This window comes from Jaculus jaculus, chromosome 18 (genome assembly GCF_020740685.1).
Source record: "Jaculus jaculus isolate mJacJac1 chromosome 18, mJacJac1.mat.Y.cur, whole genome shotgun sequence".
Lineage (NCBI taxonomy): Eukaryota > Metazoa > Chordata > Mammalia > Rodentia > Dipodidae > Jaculus > Jaculus jaculus.
Window position 1 is genome coordinate 50041143 of NC_059119.1, and position 15660 is coordinate 50056802.

The window sequence follows — 15660 nt, forward strand, 5'->3', positions numbered from 1 at the left end:
GGCTGTCCTGAACCCCTTGTAATGGAATTGCTTTTCTGTACACCAAGAAGGTCAGGACAACACCAAAATCAGTATGCAGTGTGTGCCTGGGCAGACTTGGGTGGGTTCGTGCCGTGAGACCCAGAATCCCTGTGAGATTATCCAAAACAGAAAACACGTCAGCAGGGCCTACGGTGGTTCCATGTGTGCCGAATGTGTCTGTGACAGGATCAAGTGTGCTTTCTTTTACCGAGAGCATAAAATCGTCATGAAGGTGTGGAAGGCACAAGCAGAGTCAAAAAGCTAAGTGAGTATGAAGCTCTGCCAGCCCGTCTGCCGTTGGCCTCCCAGATGCTCCTCGTGACAGGCCGGCCCGGCCCCTTGCTGCTCAGAGCCTCGCGCCTCACTCTGGCCCCGGCTGTCCTGAGCCGCTGTCACCCCTGCGGACAAACTTCCTTCCAAGGACCTCCCTCCTTCCACTCCCCGCGTGCTTTCCTCCATCCCGTCCTTCCATTGCCGCAAGTGCTGCTGTGATCCGTCCCTGCCTGACTGAACTGCTCGCTGTGATCCCTCCCAGCAAGTGGTCAGCGAGCATCCCCGGGAAGAAGCCGACCAGGACTGCTGGGTAGAAAGGGGGCGAGTGCATGAATGCAGAGTTGTCTGGCTGCCGCGCCCCCCAACACCCTGGAGGTGAGAGATTCTCCCACAGATGCCGAAAACAGGGCTGTCCAGACTTAGAGAGGGAACCCAGCTCATGGCCCCTCGCTCAGCACGTGCCCCCACTTGACCTCTCAGGAAGGCCAGCCTGACCAGAAGGCATCTCCCCCGTGCGTCTTCAGAACCCGAATCTGCCACCTGAAAGTGTTTTCAGATGAGGGGGAAATGTGAACATAACCGTATCTCATCAGTTGGCAGACAATGTGGAAAAAATCCACAGTGACTCATTTCAATCAGTATGTTTTAAAGAGAACTCAGAGCTGTGTGGAAACAATCTACCTGCCTACAAATTAACCGTCATCTCCCTCAGTGTGAGGTACATGGAATGGGACCAGCCCTGATGTGGGCTTCTTGGTGCAAATGGGAAGGACGCCATGCCAGAGCATTGGCAAGGCCCGCTGTCTGACAGCGAGGGGACCCTGAGGGATCTGCTCTGCAGCGGCCCTGAACTTGCACCGTGCCTTCCTCCTTGGCAGCCCATTGACAGCAATGGAAGGCACTGGGTTAGCTAAATGGGTTTTTGGTTTTTTGTTCCTTTGTTTTGTTTTTTTTGAAGTAGGGACTCACTCCCGGAATTCACTCTGTAGTCTCAGGGTGACCTCGAACTCACAGCGACCCTCCTACCTCTTCCTCCCAAGTGCCAGAATTAAAGGCATGTGCCACCACGCCCCGCTGGGTTAACTAATTCTAAATGTTAATTTATTGTGTGCCCAACCTGATTTCATATGAGTGGATGTTAATCCCCCCCCGTGTAGAACCGCCTCAGACAAGAACAGACCATCCACCTGGAGCATTCTGGGGGGCTCCAAGGCTTTTCTCTTCACTCAGAAGATGGTTTCGTCCACTGCTGGCCTCTTCCCTCCCCAGCAACTCTGGCCGCTGGGATCTGAACCACTCCACTGAGTTCCTTGTGCCAGCTTCCTCCTTTCTGGTTGTGCTTTACTGGTGGACACTGTGTGGACACACCACCTTTGTTTACCCACTGACCAACTGGGCCACTTCTTCACATACAAGAGTTTTTTGCATGTGTGTGTGCATGTGTATATGCATACATGTGGCCGTACTCTGGAGAAATATGTATTCAGGACACATATGTGTGTGAGAGACAGAGAGAGAGAGAAACAGGCCTCATATAACCTACACTGGCCTCAAACTCTGTGAGCTGAGACTGACCTTTAATTTTTTTTTTTTTTTTTACTGTTTTCAAGGTAGGGTTTTGCTCTTGCCCAGGATGACCTGGAATTCACTGTAGTCCCAGGCTGGTCTAGAACTCACAGAGATCCTCCTTCCTCTGCCTCCCCAGTGCTTGTATTAAAGGCATGCGCCACCACTTCCGGCCTCTGACCTTGAATTTTTAATCTTCCTGATTCTACCTCCTAAATTCTGAGTTGTGTGCTACCATGCCCGGTTCATGCAGTGCTGGGGTTTGAACCCAGGGCTTCATGCACGCTGGGCAAGCACTCTACCAACTGATTCCCGTCCCTAGCCCCACGGTTTCTGCTCTTCGTTGCCTCGCTCCATACACATGCCTGTCTTCTTGTCGGCAGCACGCTGCCTTGCTGGAGAGGTAGTTCAGTGCACTGAGGGCTTAAGGTGTGCGAAGGCTGGGTTCACTCCCCAGCAGCAGCACATGCCGCCGCCGCCGCCGCACCGCACTCCCTTGGGTCCCATTGTTTTGAAAGGTGAATCTGCCTATTGTGTGTTTGGTGAGATATTTTTTAAGTTTTTATTTATTTATTTATTAGAGACAGGGATAGGTAGTGAGAATGGGCATGCCAGAGCCTCTAGCCATGGCAAACAAACTCCAGATGCATGCGCCACCATGTACATCTGGCTTTACATGGGACCTGGAGAATCGAACCTGGGTCCTGAGGCTTTGCAAGCATGTGCCTTAACCTCTAAGCCATCTCTCCAGCTTACTGTTGTAGTCCAGTTCGCATTGCTGGTAGAAATCACCCAACCAAGAGCAGCTTGTGGGAAAAAGGTTTATTTTGGTTTACAGGCTCGAGGGGAAGCTCCACGATGGCAGGGGGAAATGATGACATGAGCAGAGGGTGGACATCACCCCCTGGCTAACATCAGGTGGACCACAGCAACAGGAGAGTGTGCCAAACACTGGCAAGGGGACACTGGCTATAACACCCATAAGCCCGCCCCCAACAATATACTCCCTCCAGGGCTGGAGAGATGGCTTAGCGGTTAAGCACTTGCTTGTGAAGCCTAAGGACCCTGGTTCGAGGCTCGGTTCCCCAGGTCCCACGTTAGCCAGATGCACAAGGGGGCGCACACGTCTGGAGTTCGTTTGCAGAGGCTGGAAACCCTGGCGCACCCATTCTCTCTCTCTCCCTCTATCTGTCTTTCTCTCTGTGTCTGTCGCTCTCAAATAAATAAATAAATAAATAAATTTAAAATATATATATACTCCCTCCAGGAGGCATTAGTTCCCAAATCTCCATCAGCTGGGAACCTAGCATTCAGGACACCTGTTTATGGGGAACACCTGAATCAAACCAGCACATCGGGACTTTTTTTTTTTTTTTTTCCTCAAGACTGGACTGGAGATTCTGTCTACACAGCAGATTCCTAACCACAATTGTTGCTTGGTTGCATTCTCGTGTCCTTGATGGACTGTTTAGCCTGTATGCTAAGTGAAAATGCCCTTGCCCGCCTTTCATTCTCCCTTTGAAGGCAGTGACCACTAGAGATCCAGGCTGTTCTGGCTGAGCTCAGTCCAGGGCCCCGTGGCCAGCTGGGATCATGTGGGCTGCACCCGGCCCTTCAAGCAGGAGACGCAAATCCATCTAATCCCTGCGTCGAGCCTCCCCTCCCCCTTCCTCATCCTGCAGGGTTGATCCTCTCCAGATCCATTTCTGGCCTCCTCACACCAGCTCTTTTTGTGCCTGTCACCCCAGCATTTGCTGCCCCTTCCTAAGCATGACTCGGGACAATGGCACAAGGGGAGGCTGGCTATCCTGTCGGGTGGTGCCAGTGCAGCTGCCTGGCCTGGCTGATAGCATGGCTGGTCAGCGCCATGTGTTCTTTATGGACCCAGCAAGAGTGCCTCCTGAGCTGTAGACACACTGGTTCTACTGGTAGGCAAGATCTTCTTTCCTGAGGGCTTTCAGTCTTCAATTTGAGAGACAAGGAACATGGGAGAAAGGATAAGCGAGACGATAGATTTTTCTGGAAGGTTTCAAAATCAGCTGAGCTCTTGCTGGTTCCACAATGCTGAGTACTTACAGCTGGGTCCCTGTTTTCAGAACACAGCCTTCAGATGGAAGTTTGGTTTAAAAAAAAAAACAACAAGACTGAAAGTGGTAGAGTTCAGTGTGCGTTCTTCATGTCCGTGGGTTAAGCACCGCACACTGCCACCAGCACGGAGCTGAGCTGCAGCGCCCGGCTGCACAGGGAGCCACGTGAAGCACAGGTCACTGCAGGCTCTGCAGGTGGAGGGCATGTCTCATGCTCCTGCGCACACCTCGGCCCTGCCGTGTTGCCTCCGAGGAGCGCCACCAACCTCCTTATCTCCGTCAGAAGCTGTGTCTCTGAACTGTTGGTGCTGATCTCCTGGTCTGTGGCTCCTGTTTCCAGGCCAGAGAGATAGCTCAGAGGTCAGAGGGGCTTGCTTGCAAAGCCTGGCAGCCCAGGTTGGATTCCCCAGGTCCCACGTAAAGCCGGATGCACAAACTCTAGATGCCTGCACCACCTTGTGCATCTGGCTTATGTAGGACCTGGAGAATCAGATTTGGGTCCTTAGGCTTTGCAGGCAAGCACCTTAACCGCTAAATCATCTCTCCTGCCACTCTCTTTGAGAAGCCTACTCTCCTGCTCTCCAGTGTGCTATCTTCCCTCCTCAATGACTTTTTCTCTCTTAATTCTACTGGTTAATATATCTTCATTAGCCCCCAGCTCTGCTTCATTTGAAAAAGAAAAGGTGGACTGGAGAAATGGCTTAGTGGCTAAAGATACTTGCCTGCAAAGCCAAAGGATTCCCCAGGACCCATGTAAGCCAGATGCACAACGTGGTGCATGCACCTGGAATCCATTTGCAATGGCTGGAGGCCCTGGTGCACCCATGCTGTTGGGAGGCTGGCAATCAGCACTTGACTGGCACATCATGGAACTCCATGGTGCCACCCTCGTAAACCTGGTTGCTAATCCGTACTTTTGGAGTCAGACAGTCCAGAGACATTCAGTGAGCTAAAGCTGAAGGTGTAGATTTGCAAGAACTGAGCACTCAACAGAAGTGTGGCATTCAATGGTGCATGCTGGGGCAGCAAAATTCAGAGGCCCACTGAGTGGAGGGATTTCAGGACACCCACCGGTTGACGTGGGAAGGGCACAGTTTGTGAAAGTGCCCATACCCTGAGCTTGCTTGCAACCCAGTATTATTTAGGACTAAGGCCAAAGAATGAAGCAAATAAGCAGTGGTTCCCCTAAGGTACCTACTTCTTCCTCTTTTTATTTCTTTTTTCTTTTTTGTTTTTGTTTTTGTTTTTTCCAGGTAGGGTCTCGCTGTAGCCCAGGCTGACCTGGAATTCACTAGGTAGTCTCAGGGTGGACTCAAACTCACAGCCATCCTCCTACCTATGCCTCCCGAGTGCTGGGACTAAAGGCGTGCACCACCACACCAGGCCCTGCTTCCTTTTCTATTTCCCTTTCACAGTTTCAGCACCCTACCCGCAGCCAGCCAGGAAATCAAGGGTCTGTAATGGGAATTCACTCTCAAGGCCGCAAAAGGCCAATGAAATCCTGGGGTAGGGTGGAGCTCAGTGATGGAGCACGTAGCTATCGTGCCAAAAAGGTGAGTGAAAACCAGCCCACCCACTGCTCTTGACTCTGAGCCCCGTGCTCCTCCACCTGTGAGTGGCCGAGGCTGGCGATGTAACCCAGCTGGTGCTGGAGTGTCCACCTAGCCCAAAACCCCGGGTTCAGTCCTCAGCACCACATAAGCCGGACGTGGTGGCACACGCCTTTCATCCCAGCACTCGGGAGGCAGAGGTAGGAGGATCGCCGTGACTTCCAGGCCACCCTGAGTCTCCATAGTGAATTCCAGGTCAGCCTGAGCTAAAGTGACACCCAAGCTTGGGAAAAACAAACAAAAAACATTCAGGCTACATTGTGAAATGGAGGCTAGCCTGAGCTATATATAAGACCTTGTCTCAATTAAGAGGAGGGGGTCTTGGATAGACGGTTCAATGGTTAAGGCACTTAGCCGTAAAACCTAACAACCCGAGCTTCATTTCCCAGTACCCATGTAAAGCCAGATGCACAAAGTACCACATGTGTCTAGTAGTGACTAGAAGCCCTGGTGCACCCATATTCATATTCTCTGTCTATCTCTTTCTTTCGCCCCTCTCTGGTGGCTGTGGTGTTGCACGCCTTTAATCCCAGCACTCAGGAGTCAGAGGTAGGGGATCACTGTGAGTTTGAGGCCAGCCTCAGACTATATAGTGAATTCCAGGTCAGCCTGGGCCATAGCAAGACCCTACCTCAAAACAAACAACAAAAAAAAAAATGGTTGGAAGAATCAAACAAATAATACTTTATGACACATGAAATTCAGATGACAGCATGCATGAAGAAAGTTTTATTGGCACACAGCCACAACCATCTCTACACGTGGTCTATGACTGCCTAGACAGAGCAGCTGCAGCTGACCTTCGAGTCTGCAGTGTGAACCAGGCGCTCTCTGTCCATGAGGAAGTGTGCTGCCACCTGCTCTGAGGTGACAGTTTCCTGATCCCGCTGTTTGCCCCAGAGGGCCTGAGGGAAGAAGTGTGCTTAGTCCTGCAGGTGGGACTCTCCTGCCATGCTGGGGTAGGGCACGGACAGGTGGTAAATGACACACTGACCGCTCACCTCGCCCGTCTCTCTGCAGAGTTCGCCTTCTGCCAGGTGGATGCCTCCATTGCTCTGGTCCTGGCCTTGGATGTCCTGTGTGATTTGCTCCAGCAGTGGGACCAGCTGACGCCAGCACTGCCCATCCTCCTGGGATGGCTGCTGAGGGAGGATGACGGCCTTGAGGACTTGCTCCACAGCACACATCAGGTAACCTGGGACCCAGCCACAGTGTCACCTCTGGATGTACCACTGACGGTCCCGAGAGGCTGGAAGTGGGCCTCTGGGTGAGGGAATGCAGAGCAGGGACTTGCATGCCTCTGGGGCCCACTTTGGGGGTCTCCGTGGCAAGGCTTCAGATAGTAGAAGAGGGACCATTGCAAGCAGCACTTGCATACCGAGAGTGTGATTATGAAGAACGATTATGAGTCGGTCAGCCTTGCTATTAGGGTGAGTGTCGTGAAGCACTTCCAGAGAACAAGGGTCTGCTGCGTGGCACCTCCTCAGTGGGGCAGGCGACAGGAGCCCCTGGCCACCTCCCTCTGCCTCTACCGGCCGTCCCGGCATCCCCAACAGACCAGGAGTTCAAAGCCAGTGTGTTTACAGGAAATGTGGAGACATGGTAACGAGTCTATGATAAAATAACCTTGAAACTCCATCGTAGTGTAGAAGTTTGAGTCTTGTGCTGGGTTAAGCCTCGCTCTGATACTGAAATGCCCTGACTCCTCCTCTGGCTTCTTTCTCAAGAAATACTCCTTAAAACCTAGGGCCCACTCCCTTGTTGCAGTTCCGTTTTTGGCATCAGGTCCCCAAAATATGTTGACTTTGAACTATACATACATTTTTATAACAAGTAACTATTAAGTTGGGGGAAGAGGATTTCTCTCTGTAAGGGAAGCACAAGGAGTAAGATAGACGGTGACCTTCACGCTGCAAGCGGTGTGGTTGAGTGTTGACAGGCAAGAGTGGGCCCTCTGTCAGCTGGGGGAGGGACCCGCGCCTCCCATCTAGCGGGGCCCTTCATGGGGTGTCTGGGACTTGTCAGCACCCCGTTGACTTCGGGTCTCCTTTGATGTAGGGGGAAGACGACTATGTATTTGAAAAATCAGAAGTCAATTTCTGGGCTGAAACCCTGACCTTTGTGAAGCACCTCTCCAGGCACCTCTTCCAGCTCTTCGGAGAGAGCGGCTGGCGGCCCTCTCACCCCGGGGCGCTCAGCCCCCTGCAGAGGACCGCATCCGAGCAGCGCCGGCTCCTCTCGCAGCTCTCCAGCGAGCTCCCGCTCTCCGCAGAGTTTGTGAAAACGGCCGAGTACACGCGACTGCGCATTCAGGAGCAAAGGACCGAGGCCGGCCTGCGGCTGCTCGCCCTGCTGGATGCAAAGGCCAGCGCCCAGGACCCAGTCTCCTAACCGCCCCAAGAATCCAAGCGGCCTGTTGACCAGAGAAGGCTGCAGCAGTTCCCCACCAAACAAACACGTTGGACATGCATGGAAACCTCACACTTGTTGGGAGTGTAGGCCTCTATCACTCCCTGCGGAGGGCCTTTTCTTCATTCATTCATTCAAGGCAGGCGGGCTTGGGGCTTACTGCAGCTACTGTAGGAAGTGAGGCCAGCCGCGGTGAATATTTACTCTGTCCCCAGGTGCAGGCCACCTGCAGGCTTGAGTTAGCCTTGGCAGCCCCAGAGCCCGGTTCTGGAGTGCCCTCGTGCTCTGGTGATCTGGGGGCCGCACATAGGAGCCAGAGTTGGCAGACAGCCCATTTGTTCAGATTTCTAAATTTCATTCCATTTAGCAAAGCAGAAATATGTCCCAAAAGTTGGATTGTTGGAGAACTAAATAAGAATCAACCTCATGCAAATATTTCGGTTTAATTCATGTGTCCGTAACTTCAGAGTAGAGTACATCCTACCAGCCCAGCGTGGTGGTGCACGCTTTTAATCCCAGCACTTGGGAGGCAGAGGTAGGAGGATCGCAGTGAGTTCAAGGCCACCCTGAGACCACACAGTTAACTCCAGATCAGTGTGGGCTAGAGAGAGAGAGAGAGAGACCTCAGAAAAACCAAAACAAAACAAGAGTACCTCCTGTCTCTCTAAGAAACACTTTGTAAGTCTAGGAAACCTGATTTTGCCACCCAGCATATACCCTGGCTACTGGAAGGAGCCTGGAGAAAGCAAGCCAGAAAAAAAACGCCTGATTCATTTGATATCTACACCATTTGCCATCCTGTGCTTGGCAGAAGTAACAAGCAGATTCACATTTAATGTGCCAGTAAACACATTTATTCATTTCAGTGACTGATACCATCTAAAACCCTAAGTGCTGATTCTCCCAACCGAGCCGGACTGTTGCTCAAATATCCAGCAGGTGGCGCTCTTGCACACAGTTTGCATTTGAATTTAATTAGTTTACCATTGTGCATGTATACTTTTCAGAGTTAAGTGTCGCCCATAGATAGTTACATGAACATTCATAGCTTGGATGGGTCATAGCTTTGTCCACAGTCATATTTCATCCAGCTTATCTGAAAGGTCTGTATCAGGCGAAGCAGTGCAAACTTGCAGGGCCTGTAAATGTTTAAATTCTACTCAGGTGAGGACGTGGTCACTTAGAATTACTGGTTGGGGGGGGGCGGAGACAGGTTAGAGATGAGAGTTCAACATGATAGTTCCTTCCACAGAGAAGCTTAAGATTTCAAATGTAGCTGGTCTTTGAGAGAAGAACCACCCGACGCTGTAAAGACGGGGCCGTAAGGGAAATATACAGAAGGCACCGCAGGAAGAGGAGGAAAGAAATCAACTTGGTGTCCAAAGCGACATCTGAAAGAGAACGGGAAAGTCCCTGGGTAGTTTTTGCAGCAATTCAGCCCCAAATGTGGTTTGTGTGATCTTGAATCAACTATCTAGTTAGGCATCTTAGTAGCCCACACCTGATAGGAAAGTGCCACCCTAACACTTTTTTGGTTTGTTTTGGTTTTGTTGAGACAAAGCTTAACTATGTAGATTTGGCTAGTCGGAAACCAGACTGCTCTCCAGCGATCCCCCCTTCTGCTCCTGAGGCATCTGCCTTCCTGTAGTAAACCAGCACAGCCAGAGTGCCTGCTCTAGCCCAGGCCGCCCTCCGACTCACAGCAGTCCTACTTCGCCCCCCAAGTGCTGGGATTAAAGGTGTGCACCACTATAGCTGGCTTTTTCTTTTTTTCTTGTTGTTTTTGAGACACCAACCCAAGCTGACTTCAAACTTTCAGTGATCCTCCTGCCTGGCATCGCCATGCCTGGCATAACACTTCTCTTTTGTTTTACGACTTAGCCAGCGAGAAGTTGGGAATTGATGGTATAATGTGATAATAACCATAGGAGACTAATTCTGAACCGGGCCCAGCAAAGCACAGCTCAGTGAAAAGACCAGCACTTCCCCACCCCCTTTAAAATGAAATCACAACACTTCTGCAACAGTGAAAATTTTTACACTAGCAGGCACCCTACACCAAAGCATGTACCAGAAGGTGTTTACATGTTATCTTCAGAATCCTACCAAGTGGGTGTTCTCAATGCTGTTGACTGGGAATTACCCCAGGGAGGGCAGGAGGGACCCATGTTTCTACAGGTTGGTATCTGAAGTCTTGTTACTAACCTGATAGCAGTGAGGAGAGAAATGGCAGTTTCATGGTCTCCTGATGCATCCAAGACCTTACTCTTGGGGGCTTCAGCCCCTGTCTGGGATCATTCCAACAAAGAAACCGTCAGCCAGTTTGTGCGGCCCTGTCTAGGGGCCAGGGCAGGATGGCGGGAAGAGTGAAGCGGTCACCTTTGCTGAAGTTAATACTTTTGGCTCCAAGCTTCAGGGTCCCCTGGCTCCGTGCCTTCCACCCCTGTCCCAAGCCCCGAGCCTGACTACTTCTTGCTTGTCCTGCACTGTCAATGTCTTAGGACGTCTGTACTCGTTTCCTTTTTGAACACCTTCATGGATATCTCTTTTACACCTAGATAAAGGTGAGGAAAAGAGTAAAGCAAGAATTTTATCTTTGTTATCTTTGCTTTACAAGAATACCCAAGTCCTACACAAGATTATGTGCTTTGTCCCAGACCACGTGACTTCCCAGGGCAAAGCCTGAACTCCAGCCTTGTATTTCTTTTGGTTTTTCATTTGAGACAGGGGTCTCACTCTTTAGCCCAGGCTGGCCTCAAACTCACACCAGTCCTCCTGCCTCAGCCTCCTGAGCATTGGGATTATAGGCATGAGCCACCAGACCAACTCAACCCCACACTTCTCATGTTAAAGCCCCTCCTGACCTGCCCTGAGCTCTACCCTGGGCAGTATGGCATTGGGAAACGCACCCTGGACTCAGGAGCCTGTCCTGTGAATGACAGGCGACCGCCTTCCCTACCAGGCTAACTGACAGCTGAGCCAGGAACGACTGAGTGCAGACAGACAGGAAGAGCAACGTGGGAAGGGGCGTGGGTCAAGCGTCCTTCCCCAGCAGTTCCCGGGCCTTCCACCTTGTGCGGCCAGGGCTGCCAGCTGGTGAAATCATGGGCGCAGCTCCAGCTTTCCAGCAGCCTAGTATGGACTCCGCAGAGACCTGACTCCCGATCCGCCCGAGTAAGGCTATCAGCGGCTTTAAGCCTCTCCGGGCGCTAGGTGGGGGTATCCGCCCCGTCTCGGCGACGGAGCGGGGCGCCTTCGGGGAGCGCGCGCTTCCCAGCGGAAGTTGGTGGAGAGTGCGGCCGAAAAGTAACTGAAAGGGAACCCCCCCCCACAATCAGGGCGGCGGCCGGGCCTCGGCCTGATCCTGCAGCCCGGCGCCCCCCCCCCACACACACACACCCCCGAGCCACGGCGCACGGCGGCGCGCCCCACGGCCGGAGGAGGGAAGAGCTGCCGGAACGCTGCGCCTCCGCCAGGCGGGAAACCTTGGCGGGCAGCTGCACCCCAGCCCCCCGCCCCCCGGGAGGGTCGACCAGCAGGCGGAAGAGGTGGAGGAAGTCGCCTCCACGCCTGCACGGCTCTAGCCGGCTTCCCTCCAGTCCTCCCAGTCGGCTCGCTCGCTCTCTCTCTCTCTCTCCCCCGCCCCGGACGCCCCGCGCCTTTGGCCCAGGCTCAAGGTCTTGTGATGTGATTAGCAAAGCCAGCGCCTTGTCCTCAGACACTCAGCCCTGCCCGGCAGGCCCCGGCGCTCAAGTCCTGTTTACCGAGCTGGGGCGGGGAGAGGAGAGGGGCGGGGAAACGGGCCCCAGCTCCTCGGGGCCAGACCTCGACCGCCGCCCGCGTGGCCACCCCCCACTCCACCCCCCACCGCCTCACCACGTGCTGCACCCGGGGCTGGAACTGCCACTTAGGGGGACAGATCAGGAGCCCCGGCCGCCACCACCACTCCTCCCACACCCCTGGCGCACACACACACACACACACACACTCTACGGCCCCCTTTGCCACGCGGGCGGTTGCAAAGTTGCTGCATTTTGCAATTCCCGCGCCCAGTACAGAACGGAGGGTGGGACATGAAAGCTGCGCCCGTCGACCTAGCAGGATCGGGGCGGAGAGGGACAGACAGACACGTCCAGGGGTGCAGAACCCACCCCCGCTGACACTGAACGTGCCGGGGCTTTTCCAACGCCACCAGCACCGGACACGGAGGAGAACGCGATCTTCCCGCCGCCGCCACCACCACCACCACCCAACAGCACCCGACTGGGCCGAGCTCTCCACGCCGCCAGGGCGCCCCGCCCCACCCCGCCCCCTTCCCCCGAAGGAGGAAAAAAAAAAATTTGGCGGCGACCAATAGGAGCCCGGGAAGGCGCCTGACGTCCGCGAGCCGGCGGGCGACGTTGCCTGGAGACCCCGGCGGGGTCAACGTTCTGTCCCCTCCCCCCGGCGCGCCCGGCCCGTCGCGGCCGCGCTCCGGGGCTCTATATAGAGCGCGCGCTCGGCCGCCTCTGAGTTCCAGCAGTCCGCGAGCTGCCGTCGGCTCCGCGCGGCGGCGGGGGGCGGGCGGGCGGGCGGGGGGCGCGGCGGGCCGGGCACCCCGGAGCGCCGTGCCGCGCTCTTCGCTTCTCCTCTTTTCCCCTCCACGCCGCCCCCTCTTTCTCCTTCTCGCAGTCCTTCCCCCCCACTATCCTCTCCCTCTCCTTTCCCTTCCCCACCCCACCCCCCGAAAGAAAAAAAGAAACCACAAAAACTTTTCGGTCCTTCCCCCGCCCCTCGCCCGTTATTCGTCGTGGCTCGAGCCCGGCCGCGCCGCCCCGAGGGCGCCTCCCCACCACCCGGCTTGGGCTTGCTACTGCTGCTGCTGCTGCTGCTCTTGCAACTCCGACCATCGCGGGACCCAGAAAAATGTCGACCACACTTCTGTCGGCCTTCTACGACATCGACTTCTTGTGCAAGGTAAGCCAGCAGCAACAGCAGCAGCGGCGCGGTTTGGAAACCGGAGGACGGCGGGCAGGCCTCTTCTCGGTGCGCCCCCCCCACACACTCCTTTGCCTTGGGATCCCGGCTCTCGTGGGGCGGGGGGGAAGGGGGGGAACCCCCCTTTTGGTTGGACTTTTTCGGGACCGGGACAGTCCTGGAGTTCCGCCGGAGTGTGTGTGTGCGTGTGCGCTCGCGCCTTGTGGGCGGGGAAGGAGGGAGCGGCTGGGGCTTGTTTGGTTTCTCCCGGAGGCCGAGCGCGGCCACGCTGCCCCGGGACTTCCCGGACAGGGTTTGCGCCCGCCCATCCTGCTGCCCACGGGCCGTGGAATCACATGGCTAAAAACGCAGCGCGGTCCGGGTGGAGACTTAAGAGTTGAAATCTGCAAAAAGTGCAAAGACGGGAGTTGGAGGAGGAGCTGGAGGGGAGGGAGGGAGGGGGCAGTGGTGGTGGTGGTAATGGGCTTGTGAGTTGGCTGCAGGTCACCCCAACTTTCTTCCCCTTACGGTTCTCAAACCTTCTCCGCTCCCCTCCCTCCCTCCCTCCCTCCCTCCCTTCCTCCGGGCAGACGGAGAAATCCCTGGCCAATCTCAATCTGAACAACATGCTAGACAAGAAGGCCGTGGGGACGCCCGTGGCCGCCGCCCCCAGCTCCAGCTTCACTCCGGGCTTCCTCCGACGGCACTCGGCCAGCAACCTGCACGCGCTCGCCCACCCTGCCCCCAGCCCCGGCAGCTGTTCGCCCAAGTTCCCGGGCTCCGCTAACGTGGGCGGCGGCGGCGGCGGGGGCTGCAGCAGCAGCAGCAGCGTGGGCGTGGGCGGCCCGGCTTCTTACGGACCCCTGAAGGAGCCGTCGGGGGCCATGGGCACGGCGCTGCTCAACAAGGAGAACAAATTCCGGGACCGCTCGTTCAGCGAGAACGGCGAGCGCAGCCAGCAACTCCTGCACCTGCAGCAGCAGCAGAAGGGCGGCGGCGGCGGCGGCGGCTCGCAGATCAACTCCACGCGCTACAAGACGGAGCTGTGCCGCCCGTTCGAGGAGAGCGGCACGTGCAAGTACGGCGAGAAGTGCCAGTTCGCGCACGGCTTCCACGAGCTGCGCAGCCTCACGCGGCACCCCAAGTACAAGACGGAGCTGTGCCGCACCTTCCACACCATCGGCTTCTGCCCGTACGGGCCCCGCTGCCACTTCATCCACAACGCGGACGAGCGGAGGCCGGCGCCGCCGCCCTCGTCCTCGTCGTCGGGGGCCGCCGCCGTGGCCGGGGACCTGCGCGCCTTCGCCGCCGGCGGCGCCCGCGACGCGCTGCACCTGGGCTTCGCCCGGGAGCCCCGACCCAAGCTGCATCACAGCCTCAGCTTCTCGGGCTTCCCGTCGGGTCATCACCACGCACCGCCACCCCCGGGCGCCCTCGAGTCGTCGTCGTCGCCGCTGCTGCTCGCCAGCCCCACGTCGCGCACGCCGCCCCCGCCGCCGCCGCCGCCTCCTCCTCCTTCCTCCTGCTCGTCGGCCTCCTCCTGCTCGTCGTCCTCCACGTCGTCCTGCTCGGCGGCCTCCGCGCCCTCGGGAGGAGCCCCGACGTGCTGCGCCTCGACGGCGGCGGCGGCTGCAGCGGCGGCGGCCGCCCTGCTCTACGGCACCGGGGGCGGCGGCGCGGAAGACCTGCTGCCTCCCGGGGCGCCGTGCACCGCCTGCTCCGCCGCCGCCGCCTCGTCCCCGGGCGCCAACAACGCCTTCGCCTTCGGTCCCGAGCTGAGCAGCCTCATCACGCCGCTGGCCATCCAGACGCACAGCTTCGCCGCGGCCGCCGCCGCCGCCGCCTACTACCGCAGCCAGCAGCAGCCGCCGCCGCCGCCGGTCCCCGCGCAGCCGCCCTCGCCGCCCTTCGGCTTCCAGCTGCCGCCCCGACGCCTGTCCGAGTCGCCCGTGTTCGACGCGCCCCCCAGCCCCCCGGACTCGCTGTCCGATCGCGACAGCTACCTGAGCTCCGGCAGCCTCAGTGGCTCCGAATCGCCCAGCCTCGACCCTGGCCGCCGCCTGCCCATCTTCAGCCGCCTGTCCATCTCCGACGATTGAGGCAAGAGGGCGCCAGTGAGATGGAGGAGGAGGAGGGAAAGGCCGCCCTGGGTTGTTTGCAGGGAGCCCCCCCCCCCCCTTCTTAACCCCCATCTGCTAGCTCGCCCTTGCAAGAAGGCATGGGGAAGGGAGAGAGGATGGGGGGGTGTAAGTGGGGTGACAAAGCCACAGGAGGACTTTGGCAGCTCCCACCCACCACCACCACCCCCATCCCCACCGAGCACTTGGACTCGAACTCTGTGCCAGGAGGAGCGCCCCACCACTCCTCCACTTCTTTCGGTTTTTTTCTCGTTTGGGTTTTTTTTTTTTTTTCTATTATTATTTTTATTACAAAGTTTCATTCTTGAGAGAGAGAGAGAAAAAAAAAAAGCCAACGAACTCTTTGTATTGATGAACAAAATATTCACAACAGGGCAGTTGTGATGCGAATAGAACAAAAGGAAGAAAAAAAAAAGAGACAAAAACCAAACACTTTAAGGTGTCAAGATTTCCTGAGTTTTGAGACTCTAGGGGAAAAAGAAAAGTCATCCCAGCACCAGCAGCTACCAACCACCATTCCATCTCTTCACTTGAAAAGCCTTAGTTACAGTCCAGATGTGGGGACTCTTACCTTGAAAGAGGTTCCTACTGTTTGTCTCA

At 56.1% G+C, this 15660-nt stretch overlaps 2 protein-coding genes and 1 long non-coding RNA gene across 6 annotated transcripts in view; 2 read left to right on the forward strand and 1 right to left on the reverse strand.

Moving 5' to 3' along the window:
- Positions 1–9718, forward strand: part of Thada (THADA armadillo repeat containing) — a 343908-nt gene extending 334190 nt beyond the window's left edge. For all 4 annotated transcript variants that reach the window (XM_045137566.1, XM_045137568.1, XM_045137567.1 and 1 more), the window contains 2 exons: positions 6578–6747; positions 7616–9718. In XM_045137566.1, the coding sequence (XP_044993501.1) occupies positions 6578–6747; positions 7616–7948 (503 nt within the window). In that variant the 3' untranslated portion in view covers positions 7949–9718. The remainder of the gene's footprint in view (positions 1–6577; positions 6748–7615) is intronic.
- Positions 8805–11164, reverse strand: LOC123455787. The gene is made up of 2 exons (XR_006634140.1): positions 10172–11164; positions 8805–9357 (listed from the first exon to the last, which is right to left on the reverse strand). It is a non-coding gene; the product is annotated as an uncharacterized LOC123455787 (long non-coding RNA).
- Positions 11165–12546: 1382 nt separating this feature from the next.
- Zfp36l2 (ZFP36 ring finger protein like 2) lies at positions 12547–15327 on the forward strand. Its single transcript, XM_045137693.1, has 2 exons — positions 12547–12922; positions 13513–15327. The coding sequence occupies exons 1-2, from the start codon at positions 12872–12874 to the stop codon at positions 15019–15021; spliced, it is 1560 nt and encodes a 519-aa protein (XP_044993628.1). The 5' UTR covers positions 12547–12871; the 3' UTR covers positions 15022–15327.
- Positions 15328–15660: the final 333 nt, after the last annotated feature.

What these genes read in the sequence shown, in the direction of transcription:
- Zfp36l2 (XM_045137693.1), top strand. Translation starts at nt 12,872, where the DNA reads ATGTCGACCACACTTCTGTCGGCCTTCTACGACATCGACTTCTTGTGC. An exon ending in ACATCGACTTCTTGTGCAAG is followed by an intron (nt 12,923 to 13,512) that starts GTAAGCCAGCAG and finishes TCCTCCGGGCAG; the next exon opens with ACGGAGAAATCCCTGGCCAA.